The following is a 19,197-nucleotide window of genomic DNA, read 5'->3' on the forward strand; positions in this document are numbered from 1 at the left end:
AATTTTTAAAAATTTCAAATTAAAAGCTTTCTTCTGTATTTCCAAATTCAAACCCACGCAGCGCGATCCATTCCTTCCTCGCCCCATTTGAAATTCCAGATCTCATCCCCGCCGTCCATTTTGCTGCCCACTTTTTCGGGACCTTTTAACGCTCAATGCTGTTTCTTAGTGGCCCTTCAGTTCTAGTACCCATAATCCCCCAGGTGAAACAGTGATCACGAACTGTCGGAAGTTTTGATTTTGTGCAATTCTTGTTCGATATTTTGGCTGTGGTTCTTCCAAAAACGAGAAAATTTCAAGTTTTGGAGGTGTTCGTGTTCTTTTCCTCACTTCGTCGGTCAGGTAAGTGTATAATAGGCTCAAAGCCCTCTTTTTTCCTTCATTGAATCAAGCCGTGCTCGTTCTTTATAATTATTTGTTATAGTTTTCTTGTTCTCTATTGGTTTAGCAGAATGTTGAGGGAATTCAAATCCTTGCGCCGAAATTTGGTTAAGAACCTCGATGAGGAGGAAACGGAGAATGTGCCCATTAATCCTATGGATTCTTTGAATCCTCAGACTGCCGCAGACCCCTCAAGACCGCCACTGAATTCGATTCAAGAACACTCTAAGTTTCAAGCTTTAAAAGGTGATTCAGATCCGTATTTGAGTAATATTAAAGTCACTAAGTTTGACAGAACTCCTACTAAGCCAAAGCCCAATTCATTAATGAATCTTCGAACTCCTGAAAAACTAGGACAACAGTCAAAAATTAGGTTTGGTTGGGCACAGAAAAGCGAGTTTCATATGAGTTCCAGCGCTGTGGATTCAAAGGAAGAGGGAAGGGTAGTTTCGAATACGAATACTCCGAGATCAACAAGGAAAGTAACAAAGCCTAACTTAAGTTATTCGGAGTGTAATTCAACATATAGCACTCCAACTAAGAGTGTGAGTAAACCTCCAAATCCTGGCTTTTGTTTAGCCAGTACTTCTAGGCCTCAGCCATATGGAAGTGCTCGAGTTAACTTCGGTGCATTGTCGAAAGGGATGCCGAGTTCTTATAATTCATCAAGTGTTGTTAATACATTTGAGGTTCCTAATTTTGACTTGAAGGAAGAGCCATCATTCTGGATGGAGCACAATGTGCAGGTAAGCTGTATATTGAGAAATGCATTATAAATTTCTGGTTTAGTTGTTCTGAAAGTTACAGTAGAACCTCTAAATTTCGGATCATTCCTTTCCAATCTTTTAATTTCAATACTTTAGGTTTTGATACGAGTACGTCCTCTGAACAACATGGAGAAAAGTAGCGATGGTTTTGACCGGTGCTTGAAGCAGGAGAGTGCACAATGCATAACTTGGGTTGGGCAACCAGAGACCCGATTCACGTTTGATCATGTGGCATGTGAAGCTGTAGACCAGGTCTGTGCAAATGCATCATTCTCTAATGAAATTGATATAGAGGGTCATTAATGCTCTGGTTGTCTCAGGAAACACTTTTTCGGGTGGTTGGCTTGCCCATGGTGGAGAATTGCTTGTCTGGATACAATAGTTGTATGTTTGCATATGGTCAGGTAATGCGTAAATACATGTACATGCATACTACTCATGCAGTTCTCTGCAAAAAAGTTACAAGTGGTGCAAACCTTCTGAATGAATGTTCGTAGCAATTTTAATGTGCGTTTTTGCCATTTCGGCTTTTAAATTATGAATTTTTTGCCCTGGATTTTTATTTTTTAACTTTAGAACTGAGAGACAATTTATGTATTTTTTCTTTGTTTACTGATCAATATGTATTCATTTAGTAAGTAAAAAAAAATTTACTATAAATTTTATGTGCTCTAAATGATAAAAAACAATATGTCCTCCTTCAATGAGTAACATAATTTCTGACATATAGCACGAGATTATTGATGTCCTTTATGCTTGTTTTACTGAAGTAAAATTTAACTATCACTGGTCTTTTCTCTCGCAAGATATTTTTTTTTTACAAATATTAGTTTCTGGTTCTTAACTGCATCATGTCACATGTAATGTACTTTCATTATGTAGACCGGTAGTGGGAAGACTTACACAATGCTTGGGGATACAGAAGAACTGGAAGTCAAGCCTCGACCAAATCGGGGAATGACCCCTCGCGTGTTTGAATTTTTGTTTGCACGAATTAGAGCGGTATCATTGTCACTCTTTCTTCCATTCGTTAATTGCTTCTGATAATGTTGTTGTTGTGATCACATGACGTATTCTCTTTTAGGAGGAGGAAATTCGCAAAGATGAGAGACTAAAGTACAACTGCAAATGTTCTTTTCTAGAAATTTACAATGAACAGATTACAGATCTCCTGGATCCTTCGTCCTCAAATTTGATGGTACATTTGCTTTGTATTCTCTCTTTGTTATAATTTACAATGCATAGAAATTTATTTTCACATATTTCTCATCTCTTTATATTAGTTACGAGAGGATATCAAAAAGGGCGTGTATGTTGAAAATCTATCAGAATTTGAGGTTAGGACTGTAGGTGACATTCTTCAGCTTTTGTGTCAGGTGATTGAATTTATGGTTTTTTCTCCATATCCAACCTTACATATATTCTTCTCCAATAAATTTGTGCATTCATTCAAGCTTCTCATAGCATGTCACAGTGCATTAACATTTGTAATCTTTTTAGGGATCTTCAAATAGAAAAGTTGCTGCAACAAATATGAACAGAGAAAGCAGTCGTTCGCATAGTGTTTTTACATGTGTGATTGAGAGCAAGTGGGAAACGAATTCCACTACTAATTTTCGTTTTGCTCGGCTAAACCTCGTCGACCTTGCTGGTTCGGAAAGGTATCACATTTGTCATTGCTTATCATAGTTCTACCATGAAAAGGGTTGTAATTTGCGAAATTACATTCACATTATTTTCGCATATAACAGGCAAAAATCTTCTGGTGCTGAGGGTAAACGCCTCAAAGAAGCGGCAAGTATCAACAAGTCACTGTCAACTCTAGGGTATATGACCTTCATTCATAGCTCTAAAGCTTTTATCAGTCAATTTGAAGTTTGATTTCATTTTTTTCCTGACCTTTTAACAACACAAGCAAAAATTGTATGCTTTTTGCAGTCATGTAATTATGGTCTTAGTGGATGTAGCTCATGGAAGACCAAGGCATGTTCCTTACAGAGATTCGAGATTGACATTTCTCCTTCAGGTGCATTTTTTATTACTTGCTGTTATTTTGTATAACCGTCCAAACAAAATATTCAGTTCTTGATGTTGAAAATGGTTAATGTAATATAGGACTCTCTAGGCGGAAACTCGAAAACGATGATAATAGCTAATGTCAGCCCTTCTATCTGGTACACAATATTTTATTCAATTGGTGAATTTGTAAGGCTTTTAGATTTTATTGTTGTATTAATCGGTAACCATAAATTATGAATCTCTCATCTACAGCTGTGCGGCTGAAACATTGAACACTTTAAAGTTTGCTCAGAGAGCAAAGCTGATCCAGAACAATGTAAGCATCTTTATATGCTATTCATTTTAATCGAAACATTCATGACATCCCTACATTTATTTGGATATTTTTTTCATAATCCAGGCGATTGTGAATGAAGATTCATCTGGAGATGTTAGTGCTCTGCAATATCAGATACAAATGTTGAAGGTCATAAATAGTTTTGGATGATTTATGAAGCAACTACATTGTTCTCTATCTACTTTTAAACTGAACTTCTAATTTGTGGTTGTGACAGGAGGAACTTACTGCCCTTAAAAGAGAAAAGATAACTCGATCCTTGTCGTTTGGGCCCAATGCAGATAGAGATACTGTCAAAGAAGACAATGACAACTATGACCAATGGACTCTTGAGCAAGGCAATGAATCTAGTGACAGTCTTAGAGTGTCAAACAAACAGGTGACGCGTGCTGCTGTAAATTCCTCTTTTTAATTAAAATATTTGCTTTCAGGATGAAATTTTTTGAATTGATTAACAAATAGTCTTGAATATGGAAATTCTTTACCAGCTGGTAATGCTGCTAACTTGTTTGCCATTAAACAATAACATTGTTAAGGGCTTAAGGCCGAGTACGAGTCAAAGAACTGAACTTGCTAACTCATGCGAAAAATGTTCTCAATAGCTTTTCCATTCATCGTGACTTGATCTATTGAGTGTTTCTGATAATTTTTGGTTGCTATTCAAGTTTTCCTTTTAATATTAACACCGGTTTTCTTGCCTGTATTTGCCTTTCATGGAATGCTCATGCATTAATTCTGTATTCTTCATCACAAATGTTTTTGACGATTCATTCTCTTCGTTATCTTCTCCTTGAATTTATGTCACAGTTAAAATCAATGGAGTTCACATTGGCTGGAGCACTGAGGAGAGAACAGATGGCTGAAACTTCTATCAAACAACTTGAAGCTGAAATTGAGCAGTTGAATCGTCTGGTACCCTCTGTCTTCCTCTCTCTTGCCACTTTATGGTCCATAAGCTTCGCTAGAAATGAATATAGTGGTTACAATGTGTTAAGTTAGGTAGCCTGCATTGCTTCTCAGGTCAGTCAAAGGGAGGAGGATACGATGTGCATAAAGATGATGTTGAAATTTAAAGAAGATAAAATTCAAAGAATGGAGTCCCTGAATGATGGCTTAATGTCAGCGGATGCTTATTTGCTGATGGAGAATGCTGCTCTCTCTGAAGAAATTCAGCTTCTACGAGAAAGAATTGATAAAAATCCAGAAGTCACCCGCTTTGCTCATGAAAATATTAAGTTGATAGACCAAGTCCGACGGTATGCTTGTTGACGAGGTCCAACTGATTCATCTTCACTTTCTCTCAGTGCTTGATGTTAATACAAAATTTTCTTTTCTGGAAAATATAGGTTTCAAGACTTATATGAAGAAGGGGAGAGAGAAATGTTGATGGATGACATATCTAAACTGCGAAATCAGGTATCTAAAGACAATGGCATTGAATATTTCTTCTGATTTTCAAATTGTTCAAAACCTAGACAGTGAGATTTTTTTGGCAGATTTGTCTCTTCCTAGAAGAAAATGCAAATTTGGAACATAATGTAAGTTCTTAGAAAATTTATCTTACTGATTAACAAAAACCGCAGTGCAAAGATCGTGGTCTACTAATTCTTAATAAGACATATAATACTTATTTCTATTTTGACGCAGGGTGCTGTCAACACTAGCGGTGAAAGAGATGCCCTTCATATGGAGGTTGGTTTGCCATATTCCTGAAATTAAGCTGAAGTTACAAACTTTTCCCTGAACTGTAATACCAACTTCTGTTGTGTAGTTGGAGAGAACTCTTAATGAGTTGGAGGAAAGCAAAAGAAAGTTAGATTGTTGTCTAGAAAATAACGCAAAGCTGAGAGGGTAAAAATTGTGCAAATTTACACTTTTATCTGGCTTCTGTACTTCTTAATTTTTTCCACTCTCAGATCTTGGTGGTTATTATTTGTCGTGTATACTCATGTAGAGAAATCAATAAGTTACATGCATCATTAAACACGGTCGGATCTGCAACTCCAGAGCAAGATTTCAGCACAGAAGTAATCAAGGTACAGTTACTAATACTCCCGTTAATTTAACCAGGGTTTGAAGAGATGAAAATGAAATATTGTTTAAGGTCCATTAGTCAATCATCCTCTGAAATCTGAATCATTGTTGAATTTTACATCCTAGACTACTTAGTCTTATTTAGCTTTTACAAAATTAATTCAAGTTGTTAAACTGATATAAAAAACTTTTATGTAGGAGTCCATAGTGGAAGTTCCCTCTTTCAATAATCAGTCCATAAAGGCCTCTCGGAAAGATGTGGAAACAAAAATCACGAGTCTTATAAATCATGGGGAAGATATCATGGATTTACAACTGGAATTGGACATTTTGAAAAGTATTCTACAAGAAGAGAGGGCAAACCGAGGTGAAGCAGAGGAAATGGCAAAATCTTTAAGCGCAGAACTTCTGTTATTTAAAGAAATGTTTGCATCTATAACCAAAGAATACAAAGATGCTCTAGAAGAGGTTGAGAAATCAAGGTTGGTTATTGAAGCTCTCGAGTCTCAGCAGATTTTATCAATAAATGAGTTAGAGGATCTCAGATTCTCTAATAACCGCTATGAACAACTTTTACATGAAAAAGAGCTTGAAATCTCTTCTTTAAAAGATCAGGCTCATGGTACACAGTCTGAAGCCTTCTCATCAGAAAGTGAACGCTCTCTTATAGAAGCAAAGTTAAAGAAGATGCACGATTCTCTTGAAAAGGCTAAGAGACTGAATCAATTGTATCAAAGTGATCTCCCCTTTCAATCAACTAGTGATGAAGAAATGGAAGAAGCCCGAAAGCAGGTTGAGGCAGAGACTGCTGAGGTGATTGTTTGTTTGCAGGATGAACTTTCTCTACTTCAGCAAGAAGTCCAAGTTAGTAACATGAAAGAAATGGAGACGAGAGACAGGTTGATGCTATTGCAAACTGAGATGAAAAGTTTGGAGGACAATTTAAATGTGAAGGCCAAAGATAACAAAAATTTAACAGAAATGCTAGAAGATAGAGAAAATCGGTTAAGAAAATTAACAAAAGAATGGGAGCAGGTAACCTGTGAAATTGAATGTATTCTTTCCGGTGGGCAAGATTCTCTCAAGGATGCATCTGACCAAATTGATCATATATCTGGTTCATTCCCTACACAAGGAAGTTGGATTTATGAGCAATTCGGGAAGATAAAAAAATTTGTTATTGAAAAAGAATTAGCAATCAATGAGATAAAGCAATGCTTGAAGGATGCAACAGATAGGAGAAATGATATGGAGTGCATGTTAAGGTCTTTGCGAGGGGCAGCTGTGCTTATGAGTGAGACGCACCAACAAGAATGTAGTGAAAAGGACAAAGAGATCCTACTATTAGCATCCGAATTAAATGCTAAGGCATCCAGAATTTCAGAGTTGGAGAACTTAATCAGACATGGTAAAGATCAACTTAGAACAACATCAGTTTGTGCAACAGCAGCGTTTGTTATTGTTAACAGACTGACAGAACTGAATTCCAACTATCAGGATTCTTTTTGTTACAACGAAGTGCGTCTCAGGGAGACTCAAGAAATTATTTCTCAAAACTATGCCATTATCAACAATCAAGCCTCAGTAACTAATGAGGTACCGAAGCAGAATGAGCATCTGCTAAGCGAACTAGATGCATCAGAGGAAAATTTAATTAAATTAAAACTGCAGCTTTCCGAGCAGGAGAAACTTTTGAAAGAACTTCAGGTTAAGCTTGAAGAAACTGAAGAGAGCAAAATCTTAGAAACCTGCGTAAAACTCGAGGAGCTGAATTCTGGAGTCTCGACGTTGAAGTTTTGCATGGACGAGTATGTGAAGCAGATGGGAGATCCTCAAAAAGATAATTCCCCAGAAAAGTCAATTGGTTTTTCGTCCTTGGATAAGTGTCGATCTCGGGTATGTCAATAATTTCTTACTCAATCCTGGACTCTTCAGTGTGCTTTTATATTTTGGGAATATGGTTCACCGTTCACTTGATTATTTTTGTTGCAGACAGGTACCACAACAGGACCACACATCAATGACATCGACTCATGTAACACAAAAGCTGTAAGAACTGAGACTTCAACATATTCTATGAATGCTTCCATCGTCGAGAAACATTTGGCATCTAAAAGTACTTCGAGGAGTGTAATCCTTAAGAAAGAGATAGAATCTGCCCTCAAAAGCTTACAAGAAGTAAAGACTGAGATGGTTAGGTTGCATCATGAGAAAGAGGAGATTTCATTGTCTGAGAAAAGTAGACAGAAAAGCTTGGTCTCGTTGATGAATCGGGCATCTTTGCTTCAAAATGCTATGGATAAGTTTGAAGGTGAATTTGAACTCAACATTACTTCTTTGAACAATAAGCTATTGAGCATGGAAGCGATCTTACAAGACTCTTGCACTTCCTGGTTCAAACAAAGAGAGGTTGGTATTTGTTTTTTAAAAGAAAGAAAATCTGTGCACTCTTTCATAGATCAAACTGCTTGAAAAATTTCCATGTCTTCAGCACTTAGACATTGTGACCTTCTTCCAATGGTTAATTAACTGTTTTAATCACTTAAAACTGTCAACTGAATCATGACTCTATACATTAGGGGAAGGTGAAAAATCAGCACTCCAAGAAGAGACGTGTAAATGATCATTTGGAATTTAAAATTACTATTATTGACTTGCTCTCTTTTGATTTGTTGGTTCTTATCTTTTGCAGTTGCTTGAGAATGAACTTGATGATGCTAAGTTAGTTGCTGCCCAGAAAACTATTGAAGCTTCATGCGTTCTTGAGAAATTTGAGGAGGTTCAAGATACCATGAAGGAAGCAGACATAATGATAAATGAGTTGATGATAGCAAATGAAGCATTGAAACTTAATGCTCAGGAATTGAAAGCTAAGGAAAATTGCACAGCAAATGAGAGAGATCTACTCATTAATGAAGTTCAAAGTTTGAAGGCGTCCAGCAATCAGAAAGATCAGCATCATGAGAAGTTGGAGAATATGTATGAGACAGATATCATCTTCATGAAACGAATGTTGTCAGAGTTAGAGGATATGATTATACAAGTTCAGACCAATTCAATAGAAGAACGGATGCCTGTAGCATTTGATTTTATCACTGTTAAGTCCCAGGTTTTTGAATCAACAAAACTGATTAAGTCATTGCTTGAGGAAGTCTGGTCAGATATTTTTGTTAAGGATTGTGCTGTGTCTGTATTGCATCTGTGTCACATGGGAATTCTCTTAGAAACGGCTAATGGACTGAATGTTGAAAATGGTTTTCTTCACCATGGATTAAGTGAGTCAAACTCCATTGTATCTGCACTAAGGGAGCAAAATTCAAGGTCCAGAAAAGAGCTAGAAATGTGCAGAATCCTCAAAGGGAAGTTGTTGGCAGATGTTAAGAAAGGCTTTGATCGCATTTCAAGCAAAGTTGAAGAATCCGGGGACCTTAACCAGAAGCTTGCCTCTTTTGAGAAGAAGATACATGATCTACTGTTTCAGGAGGAGTTGATGCTGAAAAGGTCAAATGATATGGGATCTGAGCTTGCAATTTTGACGAGGGAGCTGGATCTCAGTAACAGACAAACGTTTTTGTCTATTTTGGATCAAGAAAAATTATTGAAGCATAAAGATGAACTTTTGGAATGCCAAGAAGAAAATTTCATGTTGGAATTGTTTGCAAAAGAGTTCGAGTCATTAATTTCATTTTCCGAGTTAAAGCAGATGACAGTTCTAAAGCTTGATAAGGAGAACACAAATAGGAGCATTCTTGAAATCCTTGAGAACTTAAAAAAGAATGTAATTTTCTGTAGTATGGATGCTGCATTTGGTGAGTTGCTATTGCTCGGAATTGAAACTGAGCATTCTCTTCTGAAAACTGAAGTTGCAGAAGCAACCATGAAGCAGAATGCATTGTTGCTGGCTCTTGACGAGAAAATTTCAACAATTGCACAGATGGAGGCTTTAAATACAGTTCTTCATCAAGATGTTCAGTCATTAAAGGAGGTTACTCGTTCCAGTGAAGAGTTGATATCCTCACATGATGAGGCGATTGAATCTAATAGAATTTTATCTTGCAAAGTTCATAAGCTTGAATCTGAAATTGAAAATTTACTAGATAACATTAAGATGAAGGAAACAGCCCTCGAAGCATCTTCTATTCACACCTCAGAATTATATCGGGAAAACCAGAAGTTGAAGGGTGACACCTGTCTTCTGGAAACAGAATCAAACAGACTCCAACTTGAGCTGGAAACAAAAGATGAAAAACTTAGTAAACTAAGCTTCCTTGAGAATGAAAATGCAACACTGCAGAGTGTGTTAAAAGAGCAGGAAGCAAACTATTGTGTGCTTCTTCAGGCTTTGGAGGATAAAAAAGCTGAGTTTGAATCATCAGTCAAAGGCAGCAATGACCTTGATATTGAAAATTGCAGACTAAGGGATAGCAGTTCGCTGTTGAAGAATTGCATGGCCAAGTTGAAGGAAGATTTGCTTCTTGCAAGCGAGGAAACCAAGCACCATCTGATTTCTCATTATGTCATCAAAGATTATTTATGCTCGACTATCCATGATTTGAAGCTGAAACTGGATGACATCGATGTTTTAAAAGAAGGAGTTCATGAGGCTAACGAGAAGGTATTCCTCAACGCGTTGAACACTAAAAGTCTACAACTTGATGATTTGACAAAATATGAAGATGAAATGATCTGCAAAATACTCAACATGATTACCCGAAAATATGTGGAGGTAGATTATATGTTTAGAAATATTGTCATGGAGGTGGAAAAGGCAAACACATTTATGGAGCAATTTGAATTGCTGAAGAATCTCACGACACAGTTAGATTCTGAATTTTGCTCTGTTCAAATGGAGATTTCGAGGAAGGATGATATTCTCAAGGGGCTATTATTTGACTTGAGCCTGCTGCAGGAGTCTGCATCCAGCAGTAAGGATCATAGAAGTGAAAATGAAGAACTGACGGCTTCTCTAAGTGCACTGGAAAAAGATTTTGAATTAAAATCAGTTGAAGTGGAGGAAGCTGTTGTTGAAGGTCAAACGCTTAAAGTAAGACTACAAGAAATGACAGATACGATATCTGCTCTCAAACAGGATTCTGCAAAAGAACACGAGATTGTAATTTCATTATCTCACCAAAATGCCGAGTTTTTAGCTGGCATGCGAGATGCTTTGGAAGCAAATGACTTGTTGGAGAAAGAATTAATAGAAACAAGGATTAAAAGTGAGTTCTTAGAAGCAGAAATTGCTGAAATAGAAATTGCTCTCACCCAAATGAGTAAAGCAACTGAGTTGTTAAAGAGAAATTTGGATTCATCCAACAGTCAGAAGGATGACCTGGATAGAAAAGTTTTTACTTTGACCAAAGAGCTTGAGAGAGAAAGAGCTCTTGCTGAAGAAAGTAGAGTAATTGCTAGTGAAGCTCAAGAGGTAATATTTAATAGGCAAGAAAATGTTTTTGGTGATGGTTTCATATTATTTACATATTCCTTTGATATCTTTGTTTTGATTGATGCCAGATTGCTGAAACTCGAAATTTTTTGGCTGAGGAAAAGGAAGAGGAAGTGAAACTATTAGAACGCTCTATTGAAGAGTTAGAATCTACCATAAACGTTCTTGAACGAAAGGTATCTCTAGTAAGATTCATTATGAACTTCTATTTTTCATTCATACATTGACAGGTACATTTCTTCTTAAGGTTGACCTAGTCAAAGGAGAATCTGAGAGGCAACTACTCCAGAGAGAGGAACTTGAACTGGAGCTTTATGCTGTCAAAGAACAAATGCAAATTGTTAAAGCCAATGATTCTGACATAAAAAGGTTTAATAGCATTTATCTTCTTTGTGCCTCAGATTTAGATGACAGCTATACACCATAAACATCTATAAATGCGATAAGTTCTCTTGATTCAGATGTCTAGATGAAAAGGAGGAGAATCTTCAAGAAGCCCTTCAACGCATACAAATTCTTGAAAGAGAAATAGCAGAGAAAGACAAGAAGGTGAAATATTTTTACACTGGATAGACCTCTTTTTTATTTTCTTTTGTGATAATTATTTTGGTTACTTGTACACTTTGCTTGTCTAATAATTTTGGACAGATCTCTCATTGTAAAGCTCATATTTCTGAGCTAAACTTGCATGCAGAAGCACAGGCTTGCGAATACAAGCAAAAGGTCGAGCTCGAGCCAATTCTTATTTATTGTGTATTGAATTTATAGAATTTAAAACTTCTTAACTTCCAATAACAAGACTTTGACTCTGAATCCTCAACAGTTCAAGGCATTGGAAGCTATGGTAGGGGAAGTCAAAATCGAGGTCCCTTCCACTCATGGTGCAAATTCATCATCAACCAAACTGGAAAAAAATACTTCAAAGTCTCGAGGTTCAGGATCTCCTTTCAAATGCATAGGACTAGGCTTAGTTCAACAGATTAAGTCTGAGAGGGATGAGGAGCTTTGTGCTGGAAGACAACGAATCGAAGAGCTTGAGGCTCTGGCCTCAAGCAGACAAAAAGAGGTAGCTTTGTCTGATGAATACTAGAACCCCTGAATGGAATGTCCTCATTCCAAATACCTCTCCACGTTCTCTTGCAGATATTCCTGCTCAAGGCAAGATTGGCTTCTACTGAAAGCATGACTCATGATGTGATTCGGGATTTATTGGGCGTGAAATTGAATATGAATAATTATGCCGTAAGTTCCCTGACTCACCACATTCTTTAAACTTTTTTCAAGCCAAAGGTATTACAAGTTACTATATAAAAGCAACGAACAATTGAGAACATTTAATTTTTGGACGACTGCTGATGGATTCATGTGCTTGGATCTGCATTGGGCATGAATGAGCCTTTGTGCATCTTAGAGGAAAAAAATACTGTTTTAACTCTCAATTTACTTGTCACTGCTAGAATTTAATGGACAATCAACAACTTCACTCATTAGTGAATGACACTCAAAACCATAATGCTGAAGCTCAAGCTGAGGTACCCTTTCTCTCCATAATTGGCTTCATTTATTGTTATGCTACATGGGATACTAACTATCTAACCTCTCGGATGCTGCCTTGTAGGAACAAAAAATAGTTGACCTGAAATGTCAGATTAACGAGTTCATCAAAGAGAGGAACGGGTAATGAACAGTGTTATAAAATTGATGATTGTTTCCTCCTAAGTTGCTCATCTTGTGTAGAATTATATTTCAGGTGGCTGGACAAGATTGAGAGAAAACAGGCTGAATTGGTTGCTGCACATGTTGGTTTGGAAAAACTGCAACAACGTGATCAATTGCTGACGACTGAAAATGAGATGTTAAAGGTAGAATCGTGAAAATCATGTTTTTGCTTGACTTCACCTTCAAAACTCTGTTGGTATGGAAGGTTTTGAAAGTAGGGATTTCAAATAATTACTGGAAATCCACTCAAATTGTTTTGATCATTTTGAAATCTATAAATTTGAAGTCCATCTTTCATTTTTGTAGTTTGTATTTATAATAATGAATTTCAAATCCTTATTTGATTGAGTAGTTTGAAATTCACTAATTAAATACCTTGCCCAAACCAAATCATTCAATTTAAGGGAAACCTAAACGAATTTCGTATTTATATTATCATTTTGATTCATAATTAAAATTTCTCTCAGGTGGACATTTCCAATCACAAGAAGCATGTGATGGAACTTGAAGGAGAACTCAAGAAGTTGTCTGGTCAACAGAATATCCAACAACGCATCCATCATCACGCTAAAATTAAGGCAAGAGACTTGTAAAGTTTTATAAATTCTTGGCAACATTATCCTCTTAATGGTCATATTGGATATATAAGTAGGTGTTCATTGGCATCTTTTAAGTTTCATTTACAAATTTGTAATCGAATGATTGCTGAAGAAAACTTTGATAATGTCATAGGAAGAGAACAATTTACTGAAGACAAAAAATGAAGACCTTAGCATGAAGCTGCAGAGAACAGAGGCTATTTTTTCCCGTGTCAAGGAAGAGCTAGCTCAATTCCGTGCAGCAAATGGGAGAAAGCCCTACATTAATTTTGATGAGGAGCAATTGTTGGACAAGAAGTTGAAGGTCAGTGCCTGGTGCATTGCTTATTATATTCACACTGAGCAAGTCCAAGAGAGAATTCTTGATTCTAATGGCAATGTTTGCTTGTAACAGGAAACGGAAGAGGAGAGATTGCATTTAGCTCAGAAGTTACTTGGCTTTTGTACTACTGTATTAAAGGTCAGATATTGTTATTTTTGTAGAGTGTTGCCATATTGTATCAAATTGAACCCAACAGCTTTTGATCATACTGCTGCGCAAAATTTACCTCACTGGAGGATCCCTATGCATTGAGGATACAGCAGATGTTTTTAACTTTTTCTCCTATATGTATTAAACAAATACTACAGGCTGCTGGAATAACAGCAACAAGTGAGGTAAATCTCCAGGTGGCTGAAGAAGCACTTGAGCAGCTAAAGAATCGGGTAATTTATCTTGAAATGGAACTTGAAGATGTGAAAGTCAAGGTAATAGACTAACTCAGAAAAAATGGGCTACAGTACCTTTTGATCATTAACTCAGCAACCTTCTGCATCAATACCTAGTGTTCTTTAGAGGGCGTAGACTAACATTGCTTATCTTTTGACTTTGTAGAATCGAATAGCGGATGAAAGAATGAGATTGTCCGAGCTCAGGACACAGGCCTCACCTGTGAATTTGAGGACCGGAGATAATTCCCTCGCCCGGAATCGTGTTGCTCAAACTCCATTTCTTTCAGCTTTTGAAAGATGAAGCCTATGCTTGCTCTCCAGTGTGCAGCATTATCAGAGTTAGTTTTTTGGTAGCACTTAATACAATAGCAAGAATGTCAAAATAGAAATGCAGATCAATAGTTGTAAATGTAAGTACAAAGATTTTAATTCCCACTTTTTGTGTATTCATTTGAATCACAAGGAAGCAATCGATATGTAAATGAATATGAAAACATAGAAAGTTTAGCCCTGTGAATCAAATTGAAGATCACACCCATATGAATTATGAATTCCTTCTTGAAAGTGTACCAAACGATTGAAACCTACTTAAAGTTTTCCATTTGAAAATCAAAGGCAACTTTCCTGTAAAGCATTAATAGTCAATGTAAAGATTATTTTGTTCGACATATATTAGTAAATAATAAAATAGTCCGAATAGGATGTAAAATCGTGTATTTGTGTTTTGTCAAAATTAAATGTTGTGCCAGATGTTACAACATCTCGGACAACATCTTCATGCAGCGGAATCTTTTTATAACATAAATTGACTCGAAATAAATCGATTGACAAGATTAAATATGCACAAGTATTTATACTTATGCGGTGCCTTATGGCAAAAATTAATCACTAGAAAACCAAATCGTTTACACAAAAACCTATCACTAGTGATTTTCACGAAAATCAATTTCCTCAATACTTTGAGAAAACAAATGCTTTCAAAAATAAAATAACCAAAACAAAAACTTAATCAAGAAAGCAAAACAAAGCGTGATCCCGAAAAGCACGATCAATCAGAAGCAATTTTCAGTCAACATCGTTACGGATGTTGTATGTAGATGTTGGCCACATTCAGAGCAACACGGCGATCACCACTACAAACAGCAACGGCTTCGAGGATTATTTTGCTTAGCAAAAACTCTGCTACATGTAGGTGTGTATAGTCAATATCGAAGCCACCTTTATCAATGATATTTACCTCTTATTTATAGGTGAAAAATCCTATCTCCACAAAGAAACCTAAAATACAAGGAAAGTAAGAGTTTTATTAGGAATAAACTCTTTTTAAACACTAATACCATATCTCATCAATTTGCTATCACTAATAATCAAATCTTCGAATATATTTGAATCAATATCTCATCATCTAAGAAAGGTAAAACCATACTAGAATATTTAGTCAATCAAATCACAAAGGGAAAGTAAATTAGGGAAAATAATTCAAATCAATAAAATATATCAATTAAGCTCGGTTAAATTATTTCCCTTCAGTCAACAATTGGGCCGTCTATGTTTGGTTAATTTTTCACTTTGTTATATTGAAACTATGCAATTGATTTCTTTTTATAATCGATATAAGGATTATGATTAACATTATATATTTCCTTGAATCTGAAAATTCTTCCTTCACCACATCCCATATCTTAGCTTCCACAGCTTTGTACAAGATATCGATTTCAAGAAAGTCAATACGCTCAATCACGCTTCTTATCTTCCTTATTGTCTTGAAATAAAAGACAAGAGCCAGCCAAGCAAAAGAGAGGTGAGACAAGACATATACTTGAAATCCAGATGGAGAAATCTCTTTTAAAAAAATGCCAAGATATTGTTTCTCCAAATTTTATGGTGTGGCTAATATTTTTGGGGAACAAAATTTCAAATTCGCCTGTCCTTGATCAAATCTTATGCACCATTTTCTACCTCGCCTCTTAGTATATATTCTCTTACCTCGTCTTCAATTAATTATGAATATTAATTAAATATTTAATTAAATTTTTTTTTATCAATTGAATACATGACAACAACTTAAAATTTAAAGTTTAGAACGAGATCTTGGGTCGATCCAATAGTAACAAACTCTTTTCCAAAACATGAACAAGAAAATGGGTGAGTGGGAAAACAGGTCTCCGTCTAGAAAATCATATTGCATGCGGTGATTTTTGGTGGCAAACAGCGCATTGAAGGGAACAAGAAAGGCATGAAATGATGATGGGCGTGATCCATGGAGAGTTGGAAAATTATCCATGTGTGAGTCAATGTTATATCGAAAAATATAAGATCAAATGTCGATATATCACTTTAAAACAAAATGTGATATCCATCAATATTTTTTTATTTTACAGACGGATCGTCTTATACAAGAATACTGAGAGTTAGCATAGACTCGCCTATTATCCACATATTTACATATGATATCTACACAGTATATACATAATAATTATTTAATCCTAAATTATATCTTAAAATTTTAAATTATTATTTTATTTTTCTTACCCAACATAATAACAAAGAAAATAAGTAGATGAAAATAAGAATCGATTTAAAAATTTTAATTTAATTTAATTATAAAAAGAGTGGTGGAGGTTCGCAGCATGTGAAAGGCAGAAAGAGCAGAATAGTGGAGAGAATATTTGGGCGTGACTGTATGCGGCGAATCGATTTCCACTTATGATTGTAATAATTATATATTATAAACTAGATTCCAACCCATTCTTTTTCTTTTATTATTACTTGAAATATTTATGGTGTTGGAACATACTTAGTTTTATTTTATTTTTTATTTTAAACAGTATTAAATAGAATATTATATACTAAATTTATTATTTTTTTTAAAAAGGAAACCATCTTTGGTGTAAAAGATTCGAATTTTTTTCGTACACATGTGTATGCAAATGGTGCTTGCATCTCGTAGTGTGAAATTTTTCGTAAATTTGGGTTTATATTCCAAAATTTCAAGCTTCCAAACATACCAAAATCGAATCTCATATACGTTTTTCTTTTAAAGTTTCCTAGGAAATTTCATGAATATTTTTTAAATCGAAAAAATATACTAAATTTTTTATATATATATTTTGTAGTTGACGCTGACCCTAATACTCCGTGCACGCTAGGTTGATGGCTCCGGGGGACATTCTTCACCATACAAACTTCCATATCCAAATATGCTTAAGTTGAAACACACACATTGATTGAAAGTAGTGGCAGAGCCAGGAATATAGCTCTATCGGAATAGAATTTTAAACTCTAGAGTCTTTTAATATTTTAAATTGATCTATCCAGACTAATATCATATTAATCCAAAATTATACAAAATTTACATATAAATTTTTTTAAAAAAATTGGGTCACCCAGACTTTTTAGCCCGGGTATCTATACATGCGGCTCAGCCACTAATTGAAAGCAAGATATTAAAATGAACACGAACAACAAGAAGAAGAAGACGATGACTACCAATTTAACAACATTGAGCTGCATCTAAATTTTAAAATTATAATAATATGTATTTGGATTGAATCATTTTAGTAACGACTTCATCTATTTACAATTTAGTAGCGATTAACTTTATATGATTTTAACAAATATTTATCTTTATCTAAAAAAACAAGGTTCTTATACATAAATTTAGCTCTTTCGATTCAACAAATTAAATAGCAAGTTATTAATTAAAAGAGATTGCCCAATTTTAATTTTTGTCCAAAAAACAATCTGTTGTGAATCCAAAACCATGGAATTGTGAGTGTGTCACTTTCTTGATTTGACCAAAAGGAAGCCTTTTATGTCCCAAATTTCCATGCACTGAGATTGTTGAATTTTTGGAGTGGAAGGAATCTCGCCAACTTTTGGATTTGTAAGAAAGAAAAGAAAAAAACAAAGACTTTAGCATTACGCTACACACATACTTTTATTTATTATTTATTATTATTCACTTATAAATTATGATTTTTTAATTAAAATATATTCCACAATTTTATAGTGGCTTTAGTATAAGATTTAACCCAAGCCAATCGAGTTTAACACGACACAATTTGCTTAAATAAATGCTATTCTATTTTTTCTCCCCACCAATCAGTCGTTAGTCGTTACGTATTATATTTCATAATTTATCACAAAAAATTAATTTCAAATTATATATTATCACCATTAATATTCTGGTAGTAGGGAAAGTAAAAAAGAAACAATATTTTCTAAATCAAACATTTTCAGTTTATGGATTCGTATATCATAAAGCAATAATTTAAGAGTAGTTCTTTTGTGAGATACTAAGACTGTCTCACGAATTTTTATCTATGAGACTGATCAAATCTATCGATATTCACAGTAAAAAGTAATATTCTTAACATAAAAAGTAATAATTTTTCATGGATGACCAAAATAAGAGATCCGTCTCACAAAATACGACTCGTGAGACAGTCTTATATAAATTTTTGTCATAATTTAAAACAATCAATCGCAACACTTTCCATTTTCATATTTTCTAAATCAAATATTTTCAGAAAATCAATCTAAAACCATATCGAAGTTGAACATAATAAACCAAATCGACCCATGAATACATCGACTTGTTACATCCAAAGACTTAAAAGTCACTAGGCGTTCAATTATGAGTCCACTCAAAACTACCGCAATAAATATTCTACTATATTTAATTTTATATTATTATTTATTAAATATATATATATATACTATATATTTAATTAATTTATTTATAAAATTGTGATAATTATCTGATTAATCTAATAAATATTTCTAATAATTGTTACACGTCATCATAAATATTTTATATCTATCCCTTATTTCTATCTTTTATTTATTTATTGTTCTATAAATAATCATTTCTTCTTTTCATTTTATGTTTAAAATCAAATATTCCATTTAAATTATAATTTTGTCATTATTTTATATATTTAATGAGCATGAACCGACAACACTTTCATTTATAGTATATTATTAAGTTCGAGATCCTTAAAATAACTATCTTAGAAGACATCAAATTATTTAATTACATAATTACAGTTCTTATCCTACTAAAAACCTCATCAAGTCACCCCATATTTTATATAGAAAAAATATAAACAAAACTTCTTTTTTAAATCGAACAACTCTTATAAATTAAAAATAATTTCGTGTTAATTGTTTAGTATTATG

At 34.6% G+C, this 19,197-nt stretch overlaps 1 protein-coding gene and 1 long non-coding RNA gene across 4 annotated transcripts; one reads left to right on the forward strand and one right to left on the reverse strand.

Annotated features, from left to right (window-relative positions):
- The first annotated feature begins 42 nt into the window (after positions 1-42).
- Positions 43-14,652, forward strand: LOC140969368 (kinesin-like protein KIN-12D). 2 transcript variants are annotated; one of them, XM_073430699.1, is made up of 38 exons: positions 43-342; positions 449-1,127; positions 1,245-1,400; positions 1,469-1,552; positions 2,031-2,150; positions 2,233-2,346; positions 2,432-2,524; positions 2,649-2,809; positions 2,900-2,974; positions 3,087-3,174; positions 3,264-3,322; positions 3,420-3,483; positions 3,568-3,633; positions 3,722-3,883; positions 4,312-4,416; positions 4,525-4,760; positions 4,851-4,920; positions 5,001-5,042; positions 5,152-5,196; positions 5,276-5,355; positions 5,459-5,540; positions 5,737-7,434; positions 7,531-7,947; positions 8,231-10,963; positions 11,053-11,160; positions 11,232-11,353; positions 11,446-11,533; positions 11,633-11,707; positions 11,808-12,050; positions 12,128-12,226; positions 12,442-12,516; positions 12,603-12,661; positions 12,735-12,846; positions 13,171-13,281; positions 13,436-13,606; positions 13,697-13,762; positions 13,933-14,049; positions 14,177-14,652. In XM_073430699.1, exons 2-38 carry the CDS (start codon positions 453-455, stop codon positions 14,312-14,314), a joined length of 9,009 nt encoding a protein of 3,002 aa, XP_073286800.1. In that variant the 5' UTR covers positions 43-342; positions 449-452; the 3' UTR covers positions 14,315-14,652. The 2 variants fall into 2 exon arrangements, with proteins under 2 accessions (XP_073286800.1, XP_073286793.1); XM_073430692.1 differs by having other exon boundaries at positions 452-1,127.
- On the reverse strand, positions 4,365-14,224 carry LOC140969384 (uncharacterized). 2 transcript variants are annotated; one of them, XR_012173931.1, is made up of 3 exons: positions 14,086-14,224; positions 6,579-6,664; positions 4,365-4,465 (listed from the first exon to the last, which is right to left on the reverse strand). It is a non-coding gene; the product is annotated as an uncharacterized lncRNA (long non-coding RNA). The 2 variants fall into 2 exon arrangements; XR_012173930.1 differs by lacking the exon at positions 4,365-4,465 and adding an exon at positions 4,716-4,837.
- Positions 14,653-19,197: the final 4,545 nt, after the last annotated feature.

Source organism: Primulina huaijiensis, chromosome 2, assembly GCF_012295235.1.
Source record: "Primulina huaijiensis isolate GDHJ02 chromosome 2, ASM1229523v2, whole genome shotgun sequence".
Lineage (NCBI taxonomy): Eukaryota > Viridiplantae > Streptophyta > Magnoliopsida > Lamiales > Gesneriaceae > Primulina > Primulina huaijiensis.

Bases quoted from the DNA above. Each gene is read 5' to 3' on its own strand.
- LOC140969368 (XM_073430699.1), top strand. From the start codon at position 453: ATGTTGAGGGAATTCAAATCCTTGCGCCGAAATTTGGTTAAGAACCTC. The intron at 2,151-2,232 runs GTATCATTGTCA...ATTCTCTTTTAG, and splicing joins TGTTTGCACGAATTAGAGCG to GAGGAGGAAATTCGCAAAGA. The intron at 3,484-3,567 runs GTAAGCATCTTT...TTCATAATCCAG, and splicing joins CAAAGCTGATCCAGAACAAT to GCGATTGTGAATGAAGATTC.